The 20,345-nt window shown below is 45.8% G+C and overlaps 1 protein-coding gene across 1 annotated transcript in view; it reads right to left on the bottom strand.

Moving 5' to 3' along the window:
• The window catches only part of EVC2 (EvC ciliary complex subunit 2), a 217,041-nt gene that overhangs the window by 141,822 nt on the left and 54,874 nt on the right, over positions 1-20,345 (bottom strand). The window contains exons 7-8 of the mRNA XM_038744853.1: positions 16,352-16,405; positions 876-1,010 (exon numbers count right to left, since the gene is read on the bottom strand). Of these exons, the coding sequence (XP_038600781.1) occupies positions 876-1,010; positions 16,352-16,405 (189 nt within the window). The remainder of the gene's footprint in view (positions 1-875; positions 1,011-16,351; positions 16,406-20,345) is intronic.

Here is a 20,345-nt window from a genome sequence, read left to right as displayed (position 1 = left end):
TCTGCATCTCCCTTGCACTTGGATTTGCTCCCTTTATTCATCCCACCCTCAGTTTCACAGCACTTATGTACCCATCCATACTTTTTTCCTTTATGTCTGTCAGCTCCTTGTGGGCATGGAACATGTCTAGCAACTGTGTTACAGCCTGCACTCTCCCAGGTGCTTAGTACGCATATCCAACACGAGTGAGGAGGAGACTATATAAAGTCAGATCTGACACTATGAGTTTTGCTCAGAATGGCTTTAGGTAACTGAAGAATATTTGTACGGCAACCTAAATCTCTTGGCTACTGCGTGAAAAGGTTCCTGGAAGCAAAGGACTGGGGGAATGTGCACAATTCCCTGGTCTGCGGCAATACAGCAGGCACAATTTTAGCAGAGAATGGGGTGTATGGTAAATGATGCTCATTGCCCTAATAACAATAACAATAATTTTAATTATGGCATTTATTAAGCCCTGACTCACTCCCTTGAAGACTGTGAGGTGCCTTAACTCTGAAATCACTTAGATCAGTGAAGCTTGAAATAGTCGATGAATCTCCAAGCACATAATCTCTAACCAGGAATGATTTGCACCCAAGAGCAAACACACAACATGGCCCTAAATATACATTTATAAAGGTTGTGTATTTGGGAAATGCTCCCATGGCACACCGCTCAGGGTATTGCTAATGCTCAATTTAATAAATTAATAATAATCCTAATACACAATTATTTCTAAAGCATTCACAAAAGAAATATTATGGGGGAATAAAGTATAATCATTAGTTTTCAACCGAACGACACGTTAAATGAGAAAAGGCAAAAAATAAAAAAATTCTATGAAACAGAAAAGTGTGTACAAAATAAATTGAAGACAGGACATGATGACTCACCCAATCGTTATTAAGGATGCTCCATCTGAAGCCCTGGTAGTGATAAATACATAAAAAAACAATAGATGTGACCACAAGGGAAACAATAAAGCCAATGAAGAATCCTGCTGCATGGAGTCCCGGGTTCAATGCAACCTATGAAAAAGAAAATGAAAGACCTTTATCACAGCTTTCCGCTTCAGGCAACAAGCGACTCAGATTCATTCGTTCATTCAGTCGTATTTATTGAGTGCTTACTGCGCGAAGAACAGTGGACTAAGCACTCGGGAGAGTACAACATAACAATAAACAGACATATTCCCTGCCCACAATGAGCATAAAGTCTAGAAGAGGAGACAGACTTTAATAGAAATAAATACAGATATGGACTAAAGTGCTGAGGGGCTGGGAAGGGGGATGAATGAAGGCAGCAAGTCTGGGTGACGCAGAAGGGAGTGGGAGAAGAGGAAAAGTGGAGCTTGGAGGAGGTGGGCCTTCGATTCACTCATTCATTCATTCAATCGTATTTATTGAGCGCTTACTGTGTGCAGAGCACTGTACTAACCGCTTGGGAAGTACAAGTTTGCAACATATAGAGATGATCCCTACCCAGCAGCGGGCTCACATTAAGGCTTTGAATGAAGGAAGAGTCATTGTCTGTCAGATAAGAGGGAAGATGTTCCAGGCTAGGTACAGGACGTGGGTGAGGGGTTGGCGGTGAGATAGAGAAGCAGCGTGGCTCAGTGGAAAGAGCTCAGGCTTTGGAGGCAGAGGTCATGGGTTCAAATCCCGGCTACGCCACTTCTCAGCTGTGTGACTTAGGGCAAGTCACGTAACTTCTCTGTGCCCCAGTTACCTCATCTGTAAAATGGGGACTAAGACTGTGAGCCCCATATGGGACAACTTGATCACCTTGTATTCTCCCCAGTGCTTAGAACAGTGCTTTGCACATAGTAAGTGTTTAATAAATGCTATCATTATTATAAACAAGATTGAGGTACAGTGGGAAGGTCTGCATTAGAGAGACAAGGTGTGTGGGCTGGGTTGTAGTAAGAGAGCAGTGAGCGTGGCAAGGTGATTGCTTTAAAGTCAATGGTGAGGAGTTTCTGTTGGAAGCTGAGGTGGATGGGCAGACACTGGACTCCAGTGTCTGCCCACTCTCCATCACCAAAAGAGTGGTCACCAATCACCATCTCACTCTCCAAGGCTGTCCATCCCCTCGCCCCTTCCTACCTCCCCTCACTTCTCTCCTTCTACAGCCCAACCCGCACACTCCGCTCCTCTGCACATAGTAAGCGCTCAATAAATACGATTGATTGACTCTGCCGCCGCTCACCTCCTCACCAGGCCTCGTTCTCCCCTGTCCCACCGTCGACCTCCGGCCCACGTCCTATTTGTTCTGACGACTTTGACACGTGTCTACATGTTTTGTTTTGTTGTCTGTCTCCTCCTTCTAGACTGTGAGCCCATTGCTGGGTAGGGACCGTCTCTATATGTTGCCAACTTGTACTTCCCAAGCACTCAGTACAGTGCTCTGCACACAGTAAGCGCTCAATAAATACGATTGAATGAATGAATGAATGGAACAGACAAATGGTGGAGTTGGAATTGGAACCGGGATCCTCTGACTCCCAGCCCCATCCGAGTTCCAATTCCAAATCCGCCTTTTGTCTGTCCGCTCTTTCCAGGGGCTGCTTTTCTGTCTGATTTTCATTAGGCTCACTGTCTGATTTCTTTTGGATTTGGGGCCTCAAAGCACATGCTCATTTATATGGCTGGATTATGGATTATTTGAATATGAAAGTTGTTGGACAGGAATACCTTTTTAGTGCTAGGTTAGTGTATGTATTGATTATGGCAATTTCAGTCAGAAATTGGCAGACTGTCAATGAAGCCTTTCTGTTGAATCATGTTGTCTTTCGAGTTCATTCATTCATTCGATCGTATCAATCGTGTGTAGAGCACTGTATTAAGAGTTTGGGAGAGTACAATAGGACAATAAACAGACACATTCCCTGCCCACAATGAGCTCGCAGTCTAGAGGGGCAGACGGACATTAATAGAAATAAATATATACAGTTTACATGAACTCTGTGAAGTGCACACAATTTTCACAGTGTGAAAATGCAGTATTTAGGCAAGTCACGTAGTCTTCTTGCTCCTTAATTTCCACTCCCCTGCCCTTCCTTTTTTTAATGGCATTTGCTAACACTTACTAACTGCTATGCACTTTACTTAAGCGCTGGGGTAGGTACAAAGTAATCAGGTTAGACACAGTTCCTGTCCCACATGGGGCTCACATTTTTATTCTCTTAATCCCCATTCTACAGGTGAGGTAACAGGAACAGAGAAGTGAAGTGACTTTCCCAAGGTCACACAGCAGACAAGTGGCGGACCCAATTCAATTCAGTTCCATCATATTTATTAAGCGCTTACTGCAGGCAGAGCACTGTACTAAGCGCTTGGGAGAGTAATATATAACAATAAACCAACACATTCCCTGCCCACAATGAGAGAGGGAGAAATAAATAAATGCGTTACGGATATGGACGTAAGTGCTGTGGAACTGGAGGAAGGGATGAATAAAGGGAGCATGTCAGGGAGATGCAGAAGAGAATGGGAGAAGAGGAAAGGAGGGCTTAGTCAGGGAAGGCCTCTTGGAGGAAGAGGTGGGCCTTCAAAGTCCTTGTGACGCCCAGGCCCTATTTAGTAGACCACGCTGTAAGCCCCTTCATAGGGATGGTCGCCAGTTTGATGGGTTTTTTGCTACCACTGTGTTCATTCATTCATTCACTCAATCGTATTTATTGAGCACTTACTGTGTGCAGAGCACTGTACTAAGCGTTTGGGAGGTACGAGTTGGCAACATATAGAGATGGTCCCTACCCAACAGCGGACGCATAGTCTAGAAGGGACTGTGTAAATTACATCACAGAATAGCTTTGGACTTGGCTCCTCTCAGCACATGAATTTTGTGCCCGTGGCTCATACGCATTCCTAGCTGATAGCAGAAGTTTTAAAAAAGATTTTCTGTTTAAGAAATATCCAGTTTGAAAACCACCAAGAAGGGGCTCTAGGAACCGATTATTATTATTGCTATTGTTAATGATAATAATAATAGTGGCATTGTGGTATTTGTTAATCATTATGTACCAGGCGCTGAGGTGGATACAAGCAAATTGGGTCCCTTGCCCCCGTGAGGTTCACAGTCTTAATCCCCATTTTACAGATGAGGGAGCTGAGGCTCAGAGAGCTGAAGGAGAAGCAGTGTGGCTCAGTGGAAAGAGCCCGGGCTTTGGAGTCAGAGGTCAGGGGTTCAAATCCCTGCTCCACCAACTGTCAGCTGTGTGACTTTGGGCAACTCACTTAACTTCTCAGTGACCTCATCTGTAAAATGGGGATTAAGACTGTGAGCCCCCCATGGGACAACCTGATCACCCTGTAACCTCCCCAGCGCTTAGAACAGTGCTTTGCACATAGTAAGCACTTAATAAATGCCACTATTATTATTATTATTATTATTATTATTATTATTATTATTATTATTATTATTATTAAATGACTTCCCCACCCAGCAGACAAGTGGTGGAGCCAGGAAGAAAACCCACGACCTTCTGACTCCCAAGTCTGAGCCCTTTGGCTACGCTCCTTCTCAAGGATTTTACAGACACAATGAACAAAGATTCCGGGCAATTTCACCTCAGCTCTAACGACATCAAGTTTTCAGCCTCATGAACTTCTTGTTAGTGTCAATGAGCATTTGACTCAGTGAAGCAAGAGGAGAAAATGCATTTTCTAAAATTTTCTGAGACCTGAAATGGTCCAACGGCCGAAGAGAAAACCAAGGACCCAGGAGTGGGAACAGATTTTACGTATTCACTGTCTAGCAATCAATCGATAAATTTGAGTGCCTGCGGTGAGCACAGTGTTAAGATAAAATGTTTAACCCAATTAGGGTGGCCTGAAAAGAACACTGCTTTATTTTACCTTGATTCTCATTTGAAATGCAGATTGCTGATGGAAGTCAGGACTGATAAACAGTTTAAGACACACTTAATTCAAACAAAATGGAAAGCAGCATGATCTAACGGTAAAACTACAGGGTTCAGGAGACCTATCTGGTTCTAATCCCAGTTTGGCTACTTACCTTGCTGAGTGATCTTGGGCAAGTAACCTCACTTCTCTGTGCCCAGTTACCTCATCTGTAAAATGGGGATTAAATACCTGTTCACTCTCCCCATTAGACTGTGATACCCATAGAGATCAGGGACTGTGTCTGCTCTGATTTTACCATATTTAAACCAGTGTTTAATACACTGTTCTGGCACATAGTAAGTGCCGAACGTAATATCACAATCATTATTATTTAATGCTAAAAACAAAACTGCTGCTAATGGACCTGATCTCCACTTACCATTCTGAAATCTGAGCCTTCGAAATTTGCCTTTTTTTAGAATTTCTCTCATTTCCATCTTGCCGATGGGAGATTGATATATTTAATAATAATAATAATAGTAATGGCATTTGTTAATAGCTTACTACATGCAAAGCACTGTTCTAAGCACTGGGGTGGATATAAGGTGATCAGGTTTTCCCAGGCGGGCGGGGCTCACAGTGTTAATCCCCATTTTACAGATGAGGTAACTGAGGTTCAGAGACGTTTAAGTGACTTGTCCAAGGTCACACAGCAGACGTGTGGTGGAGTCAGGATTAGAACCCATGACCTCCGACTCCCAAAGCCATGCTCTTTCTACTGAGCCACGCAGCTTCTCTATTTCCCTTCCTTTAAACTCCAGACAAGTCATGCTACTTTCCATAAAAAACAGGCCTTCTCCATTACCTGGCCATTTCCATTTCTTTTGAAATTGTCCTATTGATGTGACCTTTAAACTTTAAAGGGTGCAACCATGGCAACAGAGTTTCAGAGGGAAATGAACTTTGTGCATCATTTTGTGCTTGAGTGATCGCACTCCCACCATCCCAGAAGCCGTGGCTGGGGAATAAATATTTCCTGGGTTTGTTCCGGCTCGGTTCCTCACCTGCTGTGTGACCTCGGGCAAGTCACTTACCTCCTCTGTGCCCAGTTACCTCATCTGTAATGAGGGGATTGAATACAGTTCTGATAATAATAATAATAATAATAATAATAATGGCATTTATTAAGCGCTTACTATATGCAAAGCACTGTTCTAAGAGCTGGGGAGGTTACAAACTGATCAGGTTGTCCCACATGGGGCTCACAGTCTTTATCCCCATTTTACAGATGATGTAAGTGAGGCACAGAGAAGTGAAGTGACTTGGCCAAAGTCACACAGCTGACAATTGGCGGAGCCGGGATTTGAACCCATGACCTCTGACTCCAAAGCCCGGGCTCTTTCCACTGAGCCACGCTGCTTCTCTGATGCATCAAAGGCACTTAACAAATAGAGAGGGAGCGTGATGAAGTGGATATAGCACGGACCCGGGAATCAGAAGGTCATGGATTCTAATCCTGGCTCCACCACTTTTCATTCATTCATTCATTCAATCGTATTTATTGAGTGCTAACTGTGTGCAGAGCACTGTACTAAGCGCTTGGGAAGTACAAGTTGGCTACATAGAGAGGGTCCCTACCCAACAACGGGTCACAGTCTAGAAGGGGAAGACAGACAACAAAACAAAACATGTGGGCAGGTGTCAATTCATCAGAACAAGTAGAATTAAAGCTAAATGCACATCATTAAAAAAATAAATAGAATAGTAAATATGTACAAGTAAAATAAATACAGGAATAAATCTGTACAAACTTATATAGAGGTGCTGTCGGGAGGGGAAGGAGGGAGGGCTGGTGGGATGGGGAGGAGGAGAGGAAAGAGGGGGCTCAGTCTGGGAAGGCCTCTTGGAGGAGGTGAGCTCTCAGTAGGGCTTTGAAGGGAGGAAGAGAGCTAGTTTGGCAGATGTGCGGAGGGAGGGCATTCCGGGCCAGGGGGAGGACGTGGGCCGGGGGTCGACGGTGGGACAGGCGAGAACCAGGTGCAGTAAGGAGGTTAGCGGTGGCAGAGGAGCGGAGGGTGCGGGCTGGGCTGGAGAAGGAGAGAAGGGAGGGGAGGGAGGAGGGGGCGAGGGGATGGACAGCCTTGAAGCCCAGGGTGAGGAGTTTCTGTCTGATGCACAGATTGATTGGTAGCCACTGGAGATTTTTGAGGAGGGGAGTAACATGCCCAGAGCGTTTCTGCACAAAGATGATCGGGCAGCAGCGTGAAGTATAGACTGAAGTGGGGACTTGTCTGCTGTGTGACCTTGGGCAAGTCACTTCACTTGCCTGGACCTCAGTTCCCTCATCTGCAAAATGGGGACTGAGACGGCGAAAGACAGTTGATAGTCCCTGCGAGTTGACAGGGACTGTGTCAACCTGATTTGCTTGTATCCACCCCAGGGCTTGGTACCATTCCTGGTGCACAGTAAGTGCTTAATAAATACCACAATTATTAAATGCCATCATTATTTAATACCTGTTTGCTCTCAGCATTAGACTGGGATACCCATTAAAGACAAGGGATTGAGTCGGAGCCCTCTGTCCGGAAACATGGTGGGAGGAGAATTGGGTTGGAAGTGACGAGACTGTTTTAGGAAAGCAAAGTGACACAACCACCACCCAGCTCTCCACGGGAAAAAGGACGGGATGAACTATTTCTAACAGCCTTCCGGAATTCTACATCTCCTCCTCTGAACTGTAAGGTCCTTGTCTTTCCCATAGTGACAGCTTAACAAATGCCACTATTATTATTACTATTGAGGGCAGAGAACGTGGTTACCAACTCTGTTGTATTATACGCTCCCAAGCACTTAGTACAATGCTCTTCTTTATGGTATTCGTTAAGTGCCTACTATGTGCCAATCACTGTACTGAGCGCTGAGGTAGATACGAGCTTATCAGGTTGGACACGGTCCCTGTGCCACGTGAGGCTCATAACCCTAACCCCCATTTTACAGATGAAGGAACTGAAGCACAGAGAATTTAAGTGCTGTGGCCAAATAGAATCCAGGTCCTTCTGACCCCCAGGCCTGTGATCTGTCCATTAGGCCATGCTGTTTCTTTATTATTATTATTATTATTATTATTATTATTATTATTATTATTATGGCATTTGTTAAGTGCTTACTATGTGCCAGGTACTGAACAAAGCACTGGAGTGGAGACAAACAAATCAGATTGGACACAGTCCCTATCCCATGTCGGGCTCACAGTCTCAATCCCCATTGTACAGATGAGGAAACTGAGGCCCAGAGAAGTGAAGTGACTTACCCAAGGTCACATGGCAGACAAGTGGCAGAGTCAGAATTAGAACCTATGACCTTCTGATTCCCAGGCCCGGGCTCTATACACTGGGCCATGCTGCTTCTTGTGGTCTTTCACCCTTTATTCACCCTTCTCTCAGCCCTACAGAACTTTTGTACATATCCATAATTTATGTATTTCTATTAATGTGTGTATCCCCCCTCTAAGACTGGAAACTCACTGTGGGCAGGGAACACGCCTACCAACTCTGTTATACTGTGCTCTCCCAAGCTCTGCACATAATAAGAGCTCAGTAAATATGATTGTCATTCCAGGGGCTGTTTCCAACCTCAAAAACCTGTACCTACCCTTGTGCTTAGCCCATGGTAAGTGCTTAATAAATTCCCAAATAATTATTCTTTTACAAGTTTAGAGAATACACTGAAAACCCGATACTCCCCTGACAGAATGAAATAAACAAAAATAATGCATATTCAGGAAGGATAATTGTTCACAGAACAGCTGGCTAAATTTCTGCCTCGCTGAATGTTAACAGATCCTAATTTCCAGAGTGAACTGTGAGTAACAATAAGTTTGGCATTTAATACGCATTGGGGCAGATCGATCAATGGTATTAAATGAGCATTCATTTCGTTCATTCATTCAATTATATTTACCGAGGGCTTACTGTGTGCAGAGCACTGTACTAAGCGCTTGGGAAGTACAAGTTGGCAACATATGAGACGGTCCCTACCCAACAACGGGCTCACAGTCTAGAAGGGGGAGACAGACAACAAAACAAAACATGTGGACAGGTGTCAAGTCGTCAGAACAAAGCTCTGTACTAAGCACCTGGGATAGCATAATGGAATTGATGGACACATTCCCGGCCCACAAGGAGCTTACAGTCTAGAGGGGGAGACAGACATTTTAAATGAGTTACAGATATGGGCATCAGTGCTGTGGAGTTGGGGGTAGGGGTAACCATCAGTTGCTTAAATGCTTATTTATTTACATCTGACTGTAAGCTCCCAGACTGTAAGCTCCTTGTAGGCAGGGAATGTGTCCATTTATTGTTCTATTGTCTTCTCCCAAGCGCTTAGTACAGTGCTCTGCACACAGCAAGTGCTCAATAAATGCGACAATGAAACATTAAAGGTTACAGATCCAAGTGTATATGCAATGCAGTGGGAAGCAGTGAGGCCTATTGGATAAAGCCCGGGCCCAAGAGCCAACGGACCTGGGTTCTAATCCCGACTTCACCGCTTGCGCGCTGTGTGACTTTGAGCAAGTCACTTCACTTCTCCGTGCCTCCGTTTCCTCAACTGCACAATCAGGATTCAATATCTGCTCAATCAGGATTCAATACTTGCTCTCCCTTCTACTCAGACTGTGAGCTCCATATGGGACAGGGACTGTGTCTGGCCTGATTGACTTGTATCTACCCCAGCGCTTAGAATAATAATAATAATAATAATAATAATAATAATAATAATAACGATGATGGCATTTATTAAGCGCTTACTATGTGCAAAGCACTGTTCTAAGTGATGGGAGGTTACAAGGAGATCAGGTTGTCCCACGGGGGGCTCACAGTCTTAATCCCCATTTTACAGATGAGGTAACTGAGGCACAGAGAAGTGAAGCGACTTGCCCAAAGTCACACAGCTGACAATTGGCAGAGCTGGGATTCGAACCCATGACCCCTGACTCCAAAGCCCAGGTTCTTTCCACTGAGCCACGCTGCTTCTCTGAGTGCTCGAAGAGTGCTCGATCCACAGTAAGCACTTAACAAATACTATAAAAACAAACTAGTGAAAAAAAACAGCGGTGCAGAAGGGAGACAGAGTAAGGAACATGAGGCCTTATTTGGAGAAGCCCTCATGGAGGAGATGGGATTTTAATGCTGCTCTGAGGGCTGAGAGAGATGCAAAGTTATACTACTGGACCCGATCCCAAACGCATATGGTACTTACAATCTATTTTAACCCCAGTTTAGAGATGAGGAATGCAAGGGCCAAAGAGGTTAAATGATTTGCCCCAGGGTCAGTGAAGGGGCTGGGATTCAAACCCAGGTCTCCTGAGTCCTTTAGACTGTGAGTTAGTTATGGGCAGGGAATGTGTCTGTTCGTTGTTACACTGTACTCTCCCAAGCCCCCTCTCAGGGTTGCACCTGGAGAGTTTCCAGTACGCTACTAGTCTCGGCTACGGGAGGGAGAATCAAGCAGAGGTCTATCCATTCCATTCCTAGCTTGGGCAGTAATAATAATAATAATAATGATGGCATTTATTAAGTGCTTACTATGTGCAAAGCACTGTTCTAAGCGCTGGGGAGGTTACAAGGTGATCAGGTTGTCCCAGGTGGGGCTCACAGTCTCAATCCCCATTTTACAGATGAGGTAACTGAGGCCCAGAGAAGTTAAGTGACTTGCCCAAAGTCACACAGCTGACAACTGGCGGAGCCGGGGTTTAAACCCATGACCTCTGACTCCAAAGCCCGGGCTCTTCTCCACTGAGCCACGCTGCTTCTCTAGCTAGCGAGTAGCTAGCGAGTGGAAGGCAATCTGCTACAACTCAAAACTCCCCCGTGCTGGGCAGCAGTGGCAGAGGAGAGAGTAGAGGGTGGAGACTCAAGATGACTGCATGGAAGGAGGCAATGGTCAACCACTTCAGGATTTTTACCAAGAAAACTCTGTGGGATCCACTACCAGAACGACGGCGTTCTGGGACGGATGATTCCATGATGTCCCTATGGGTTGGAGATGACTTGACATAGAGTCCAGTACTTAGAACAGTGCTTTGCACATAGCACTTAACAAATGCCATCATTACTATAAGACAAAACGAGACTCACCTAAGTGCTTTGTACAGTGCTCCCCATACAGTATGTGATCCATAATTATCACTGAACTGACTGACCGAGCCTCAATCCGTTGTTCTTCCCACCAGGCTACGGGGTCCACCCTCCTTCACTTTAGGTTCATTTATTTCTGATATTTATTAAGTGCTTTTCTATACTATAGGACAGGCTAAGCACTGGAGAAATTATAAAATCACCACATCCTACTCAGTCCTTGTCCCTCATAGGGTTCACATTAAGTGGTGAACCTTGTCTCCCGCCTCTAGACTGTGAGTTCGTTGGGCAGGGAATGTCACTGATTATTGTTGTAGGGTACTTTCCTGAGCGCTTAGTACAGTGTTCCCCATACAGTATGTGCTCCATAATTATCACTGAACTGACTGACCGAGCCTCAATCCATTATTCTTCCCACCAGGCTATGGGGTCCACCCTCCTTCACTTTAGATTCATTTATTTCTGGTATTTATTAAATGCTTTTCTGTACTATAGGACAGGCTAAGCACTGGAGAAATTATAAAATCATCACATCCTACTCAGTCCTTGTCCCTCATAGGGTTCACGTTAAATGGTGAACCTTGTCTCCCGCCTCTAGACTGTCAGTTCGTTGTGGGCAGGGAATGTCACTGATTATTGTTGTAGGGTACTTTCCTGAGCGCTTAGTACAGTGCTCCCCATACAGTATGTGCTCCATAATTATCAATGAACTGACTGACCGAGCCTCAATCCGTTGTTCTTCCCACCAGGCTACGGGGTCCACCCTCCTTCACTTTAGATTCATTTATTTCTGGTATTTATTAAGTGCTTTTCTGTACTATAGGACAGGCTAAGCACTGGAGAAATTATAAAATCATCACATCCTACTCAGTCCTTGTCCCTCATAGGGTTCACGTTAAATGGTGAACCTTGTCTCCCGCCTCTAGACTGTCAGTTCGTTGTGGGCAGGGAATGTCACTGATTATTGTTGTAGGGTACTTTCCTGAGCGCTTAGTACAGTGCTCCCCATACAGTATGTGCTCCATAATTATCACTGAACTGACTGACCGAGCCTCAATCCGTTGTTCTTCCCACCAGGCTACGGGGTCCACCCTCCTTCACTTTAGATTCATTTATTTCTGGTATTTATTAAGTACTTTTCTGTACTATAGGACAGGCTAAGCACTGGAGAAATTATAAAATCATCACATCCTACTCAGTCCTTGTCCCTCATAGGGTTCACATTAAATGGTGAACCTTGTCTCCCCGCTTCTAGACTGTGAGCTCGTTGTGGGCAGGGAATGTCACTGATTATTGTTGTAGGGTACTTTCCCAAGCGCTTAGTACAGTGCTCTGCATACAGAAAGTGTTCAGTAAGTACAAATGAATGAGTCAATAAAGTGGTATGAAAGGACCTGAGTTCTTATCGCACTCTTCCATGACCCTGCTGTGTGACCCTGGCTATGTGACAACTTCTCTGTCCCTCAGATCCATCTTCTCTAAAAAAAGGGATTAAATACCCGTTCTCCCTCCCCCGTAGAATGTGAGCCCTGTGGGGGAAAGGGACAGTGTCTAATCTGATTAACCTGTAACTACCCAGACACTCAAATATTATTATTATATTACATTATAATTACAATCATATAATAATAAGGGCTACTACACTCCTTCACAAGTAAAGTACTTGTAAAAGAAAAAAGTTACAGGTCTTGGCAGTTTTATTAGTGTCAAAAAAAAGAGCTCACAACACTAAAGAAAACGGGAGATCTGTGCCGTGAAAGCAGTGTGGCCTAGTGGAAAGAGCACAGACTGTGAGCCTGCTGTTGGGTAGGGACTGGCTCTATATGTTGCCAACTTGAACTTCCCAAGCGCTTAGTACAGTGCTCTGCACACAGTAAGCGCTCAATAAATACGATTGAATGAATGAATGAACTGGGAGTCAGAGGACCTGGGTTCTAATCCCGGCTCTCCCACTTGTTTGCTACGTGATCTCCCTGTACCTCAATCAATCAATCAATCGTATTTATTGAGCGCTTACTGTGTGCAGAGCACTGTACTAAGCGCTTGGGAAGTACAAGTTGGCAACATATAGAGACAGTCCCTACCCAACAGTGGGCTCACAGTCTAAAAGGGGGAGACAGAGAACAAAACCAACATACTAACAAGATAAAATAAATAGAACAGATATGTACAAATAAAATAAATAAATAAATAGAGTAATAAATATGTACAAACATATATACATATATACAGGTACTGTGGGGAAGGGAAGGAGGTAAGATGGGGGGATGGAAAGGGGGACGAGGGGGAGAGGAAGGAAAGGGCTCAGTCTGGGAAGGCCTCCTGGAGTAGGTGGGCTCTCAGTAGGGCGTTGAAGGGAGGAAGAGAGCTAGCTTGGCGGATGGGCAGAGGGAGGGGATTCCGGGCCCGGGGGAGGACGTGGGCCAGGGGTCGATGGCCCGACAGGCGAGAACGAGGCCCGGTGAGGAGATTAGCAGCAGAGGAGAGGAGGGTGCGGGCTGGGCTGGAGAAGGAGAGAAGGGAGGTGAGGTAGGAGGGGGCGAGGGGATGGACAGCCTTGAAGCCCAGGGTGAGGAGTTTCTGCCTGATGCGCAGATTGATTGGTAGCCACTGGAGATTTTTGAGGAGGGAAGTAACATGCCCAGAGCGTTTCTGGACAAAGACAATCTGGGCAGCAGCATGAAGTATGGATTGAAGTGGGGAGAGACACGAGGATGGGAGATCAGAGAGAAGGCTGATGCAGTAGTCCAGACGGGAGAGGATGAGAGCTTGAACGAGCAGGGTAGTGGTATGGATGGAAAGGAAAGGGCGGATCTTGGCAATGTTGCGCAGCTGTGACCGGCAGGTTTTGGTGATGGCTTGGATGTGAGGGGTGAACGAGAGAGTGGAGTCGAGGATGACACCAAGGTTGTGGGCTTGTGAGACGGGAAGGATGGTAGTGCCGTCAGCAGAGATGGGAAAGTCAGGGCGAGGGCAGGGTTTGGGAGGGAAGACAAGGAGTTCAGTCCTCTCATCTGTAAAATGGAGATTAAGACTGTAAGCCCTATGTGGGACAGAGACTGTGTCCAACTGAATCATCTCAGTGCTTAGCAGAGCCCCTGGTAAATAGGAAGCACTTAACAAATACCATAAAAATGCCTTTAGAGCAGGAGAGATTAAATAAATGACCTATTATGAAGGAATAGCCAAACCAAGTTTCACTCCCTCAGTTAATACATTACTCATTTAAACCCAGAGGATTCCTTTCTCAGTTGGAGGAACAGGTCAGCTTCACAATCTTCCACCGAGATTTTCACATAGGCTTGACCAGGCCTGGGTGTCTGTCACTCAGACCCAGGTATTCATTCTGGGCTTGGGAGTCAGAGGTCATGGGTTCTAATCCCGGTTCCGCCACATATCTGCTGTGTGACCTTGGGCAAGTCACTTAACTTCTCTGAGCTTCAGTTACCTCATCTGTAAAATGGGGATTGAGACTGTGGGCCCCACGTGGGACAACCTGATAGCCTTGTATCTACCCCAGAGCTTAGAACAGTGCTTCGCACATAGTAAGCACTTAACAAATGCCATTATTATTATTATTATTATTATTATTATTATTATGGGCATGGGAATGCACTGAGTCACCACTGAAATGTGGGGCTTAAACCCTGTTGGATGTTGGTCCCGGATCAGGAGAAAATTCCAGCCACAACTTGGCCATCACAGAGCTGATCGATCAGCCTGGGCAGACCCTGGAATTCCAACCCCATCCTGAGTCTAAATCTTGACTGGTGATGAATCCAGAAATGAAAAGTAAACTCGTCCAGCTGTGCTCAACAGTTCCTCCAGACAGCTAATTGCCAACGTGCTGGATTAGAATAAAAGCAATCAATGAAAGTGGATACCTTTCAGTAGAATTACTCTGGGGTGACCCTAAGTAGATGTCAGTTACTGATTTGGGGATTTGTTAAGCGCTTGTTATGTGCCGAGCACTGTACTAAGCACTGAGGCAGCCCCTTCCTTCCTCTCCCCCTCGTCCCCCTCTCCATCCCCCCATCTTACCTCCTTCCCTTCCCCACAGCACCTCTATATCTGTATATATGTTTGTACATATTTATTACTCTATTTATTTATTTATTTATTTATTTTGCTTGTACATATCTATTCTATTTATTTTATTTTGTTAGTATGTTTGGTTTTGTTCTCTGTCTCCCCCCTTTAGACTGTGAGCCCACTGTTGGGTGGGGACTGTCTGTATATGTTGTGTTGCCAACTTGTACTTCCCAAGCGCTTAGTACAGTGCTCTGCACACAGTAAGCGCTCAATAAATACGACTGATTGATTGATTGACTGACTGAGGCATATAAAAAATAACAGGTCAGACTCAATCTCTCTCCCAAATGGGGCTCACGGCCAAAATAGGAGAGAGAACAGGTCTGGGATCCCCATTTTGAGAAGCAGTATGGAATAGTGGAGAGACAAGCCTAAGGGTCAGAGGACCTGGGTTCTAATTCTGGCTCCACCACCTACCTGCTTTTAGACTGTGAGCCCACTGTTGGGTAGGGACTGTCTCTATATGTTGCCAACCTGGACTTCCCAAGCGCTTAGTACAGTGCTCTGCACACAGTAAGCGCTCAATAAATACGATTGATATGATATGATACCTGCTGTGTGATCAGGGCAAGTCACTTTCCTTCACTGTGCCTCAGTTCCCTCATCCACAAAACGGGAAATTAATACCTATTCTCTCTCCCACTTAGACCATGAGCCCCATGTGGGACAGGGGCTGTGTCTAACCTCATTATCTTATATTTACTCCAGTGCTTAGTACAGTGCTAGGCACACAGTAAGTACTTAACAAATACCACAATTATTATTAGCATTATTATAATGAGGAAACTGAGGCCCAGAGAAATGAATAGTCAGTTGATTTATTGAGCACTTGCTGTGTGCAGAGCGTTGTACTACGTCCTTGGGAGAGTACAATACAATAAACGGACATATTCCCTATCCACAACAAACTTACAGTCTAGTGGGGGAGACAGACACTAATAGAAATAAAGAAATGACAGATATGCACGTAAGTGCTGTGGGGCTGGAAGCGGGGGATGAATAAAGGGAGCAAGTCAGAGGGACGCAGGACTGCTGTGTAACCCCGGCTCCGCCAAAGTTGTGTGACCTTGGGCACGTCACTTTTCTTCTCTGTGCCTCAGTTACCTCATCTGCAAAATGGGGATTGAGACTGTGAGCCCCACGTGGGACGGGGGCTGTGTCCAACTCAATTTGCTCCTATCCACCCTAGCACTTAGTGCGGTGCCTGGCACCAAGTAAGAGTTTAACAAATACCACAATTATTATTATTATGATGATGATGATGATGAAAACACTTCAAACGGTGAGTGATACCTTTGTCTTGTCTTGTCCCGTTATGCTGAAGAAGGCCTTCAATACCGTTTTGTTCTAGAAAAGGAAGAAATGAGAAAGGTTTGTGAACATTAGTATGCTAACAAAGGATTTGAAATATAATGTCTTTGCTTTGGAGGAATCCCAAAATAGCCTTTTATTCTCAAGGTACTAAACAGGAGTGACCCAAAATAATTTGATGAAAAAAAATGAATAATGATGGCCGCGATAGTTGAGCACTTACTATGTGCCAAGCACTGTGCTAGATTCATTCATCCATTCAATCGTATTTATTGAGCACTTACTGCGTGCAGAGCACTGTACTAAGTGCTTGGGAAGTACAAGCTGGGAACATATAGAGATGGTCCCTACCCAACAGTGGGCTCACAGTCTAGAAGATACAATGTAGGCAGATCTGGGCAGATGAGCACTTTACTAATAATAATAATAATAATGAGGGCATTTATTAAGCACTTACTATGTGCAAAGCACTGGGGAGGTTACAAGGTGATCAGGTTGCCCCATGGGGAGTTCACAGTCTTAATCCCCATTTTACAGATGAGGTAACTGAGGCCCAGAGAAGTGACTTGCCCAAAGTCACACAGCTGACAGTTGGTGGAGCCAGGATTTGAACCCATGACCTCTGACTCCAAAGCCTGCGCTCTTTCCATTGAGCCACGCTGCTTCTCAGTGAAGTCCTGGAGAACGGGGAGCATCTTGTCACCGGTTCTTCTTTGTCCCCTTGCCCTAATGGACAGACAACGGGCCTAGGAGTCAGAGGTCCTGGATTCTAATCCTAGCTCCGCCAACTGTCCGCTGTGTGACCTTGGGCAAATCCCTTAACTTCTCGGTGACTTGGGTACCTCATCTATAAAATGAGGACTCAAACTGTGAGCCCCCTGTGGGATAGGCACTGTGCCCAACATGATCAGCTTGTATCAACCCCAGCGCTTAGTACAGTGCCTGACACAGAGAAGTGAGGTGACTCGCCCAAGGTCCCACAGCAGACACGTGGTGGAGCCGGGATGAGAACTCAGGACCTTCTGATGTTGCCAACTTGTACTTCCCAAGCGCTTAGTACAGTGCTCTGCACACAGTAAGCGCTCAATAAATACGATTGAATGAATGAATGGATGATGTTCAGGCCTGGGCTGAAGCCACCAGGCCACAGAATTAGAACCCAGGTCCTTCTGACAGCCAGGCCCGGGCTCTAGCCGCTAGGCCAGGATGCCTATCTACTTGTTTTGTTTTGTTGTCCGTCTCCCCCTTCTAGACCGTAAGTCCGTTGTTGGGTAGGGACCATCTCCGTATGTTGCCGACTTGTAATAATAGTAATAATAATAATGGCATTTATTAAGCGCTTACTATGTGCAAAGCACTGTTCTAAGTGCTGGGGAGGTTACAAGGTGATCAGGTTGTCCCATGTGGGGCTCACAGTCTTAATCCCCATTTCACAGATTAGGGAACTGAGGCACAGAGAAGTTAAGTGACTTGTCCAAAATCACACAGCTGATTTTGGAGAAGCAGCGTGGCTTAGTGGAAAGAGCACAGGCTTTGGAGTCAGAGGTCATGGGTTCAAATCCGGGCTCCGCCAACTGTCAGCTGTGTGACTTTGGGCAAGTCACTTCACTTCTCTGTGCCTCAGTTACCTCATCTGTAAAATGGGGATTAAGACTGTGAGCCCCCCATGGGACAACCTGATCACCTTGTAACCTCCCCAGTGCTTAGAGTAGTGCTTTGCACCATAGTAAGCGCTTAATAAATACCATCCAAAAAAATAAAATCGGCAGAGGCGGGATTTGAACCCATGAACTCTGACTCCAAAGCCCGGGCTCTTTCCACTGAGCCACGCTGCTTCTCTGTACTTGTACTTCCCAAGTACAGCTGGGGAAGTACAGCTCCCCCGCACCCCCACCCCGCAACCAGACTGTGAGCCCGCTGTTGGGTAGGGACCATCTCTATATGTTGCCAACTTGTACTTCCCAAGTGCTTAGTACAGTGCTCTGCACACGGTAAGCGCTCAATAAATACAATTGAATGAATGAATGAAAGTGCTTAGTACATTGCTCTGCACATTGTAAGCGCTCAATAAATACGATTGAATGAACGAATGAAGTGATTAACAAATACCCAAATTGTCTGTCAGCGGAGTCCAGGTCGCCCCGATCTATCATTCATTCATTCAATTCATTCGATCGTATTGAGCGCTTACTGTGTGCAGAGCACTGTACTAAGCGCTTGGGAAGTACAAGTGGGCAACAACTGGGAAGAGGCCAGCTTTGGCGTTCCTCTGCGCTGGCGGAGTGGATGGGAAAATCACGCTCCTCTCCCGAGGGGTAAGGAGGGCGACGGGCCGGCCTTCCCCGTGCCGGCAGGACTTTGAAGGGCCAGAGATTCTGAGGGACCGGAGCCACAAGGAGCAAATCTGTAAACCCCCAGAAGCAGTATGGCCTAATGGAAAGAGCACAGGCCTCAGGGTCAGAAGGACCTGGGTTCAAATCGTGCCTCCGACACTTTAAAGTACTCCATCACCTTGCCCTTCACTTTACTACTCTCCAATTATAACGCAGCCAACATTCATTCATTCATTCAATTGTATTTATTGAGCGCTTACTGTGTGCAGAGCACTGTACTAAGCGCTTGGGAAGTACAAGTTGGCAACATATAGAGACGGTCCCTACCCAATAGTGGGCTCACAGTCTAGAAGGGGGAGACTGTGGCACACTTCACTCCTCTAATAATAATAATAATAATAATAGTGGTATGTGTTAAGCGCTTACTATGTGCTAGTCATTGTACAAAGTGCTGGGGTGGATACAAGCAAATTGAGTTGGACACAGTCCCTGTCATTCATTCATTCAATCGTATTTATTGAGCGCTTACTATGTGCAGAGCGCTATACTAAGTACTTGGAAAGTACAATTCAGCAATAAAGAGAGACAATCCCTGCCCACCACGGGATTACCGTCCCCCATGTGGGGCTCACCGTCTCAGTCCCCATTTTACAGATGGCGTAATGTGGACTTGACCAAGGTAACGCAGCAGAAAAGAGGTGGAGCAGGGATGATAACAATAATAATGGCATTTGTTAAGTGTGTACTCTGTGCCAGGCACTGTACTAAGCGCTGGGGTGGAAACAAGCAAATCGGGTTGGACACGGTCCCTGTCCCATGTGAGGCTCACAGTCTCAATCCCCATTTTAGTGATGAAGCCCAGAGAAATGAAGTGACTTTGCCCAGTGTCACACAGCAGACAGGTGACAGAGCAGGGATCAATCAATCAATCGTATTTATTGAGCGCTTACTGTGTGCAGAGCACTGTACTAAGTGCTTGGGAAGTACAAGTTGGCAACATATAGGGACAGTCCCTACCCAACAGCGGGCTCACAGTCTAGAAGGGGGAGACAGAGAACAAAACAAAACATATTAACAAAATAAAATAAATAGAAAAGATATGTACAAGTAAAATAAATAACTAATTAGAGTAATAAATATGTACAAACATATATACAGGTGCTGTGGGGAAGGGAAGGAGGTAAGGCGGGGGGGATGGAGAAGGTGCGGAGGGGGAGTGGAAGGAGGGGGCTCAGTCTGGGAAGGCCTCCTGGAGGAGGTGAGCTCTCAGTAGGGCCTTGAAGGGAGGAAGAGAGCTGGCTTGGCGGATGGGCAGAGGGAGGGCATTCCAGGCCCGGGGGATAACGTGGGCTGGGGGTCGATGGCAGGACAGGCGAGAACGAGGCATGGTGAGGATATCAGCGGCAGAAGAGCGGAGGGTGCGGGCTGGGCTGGAGAAGGAGAGAAGGGAGGGGAGGGAGGAGGGGGCGAGGGGATGGACAGCCTGGAAGCCCAGGGTGAGGAGTTTCTGCCTGATGCGCAGATTGATTGGTAGCCACTGGAAATTTTTGAGGAACCCATCAGAACCCATGACCTTCTGACTCCCACGCCCGGGTTCTAACCACTAAGCAGCACCCACCTATTCTCTGTACCTCCATCTTTCA

The sequence above is a fragment of the Tachyglossus aculeatus genome, chromosome 4, assembly GCF_015852505.1.
Source record: "Tachyglossus aculeatus isolate mTacAcu1 chromosome 4, mTacAcu1.pri, whole genome shotgun sequence".
NCBI classification, from domain to species: domain Eukaryota; kingdom Metazoa; phylum Chordata; class Mammalia; order Monotremata; family Tachyglossidae; genus Tachyglossus; species Tachyglossus aculeatus.
The sequence above is the reverse complement of the archived record's forward strand: the minus strand, read 5'-3'. Positions and strand labels throughout refer to the sequence as shown.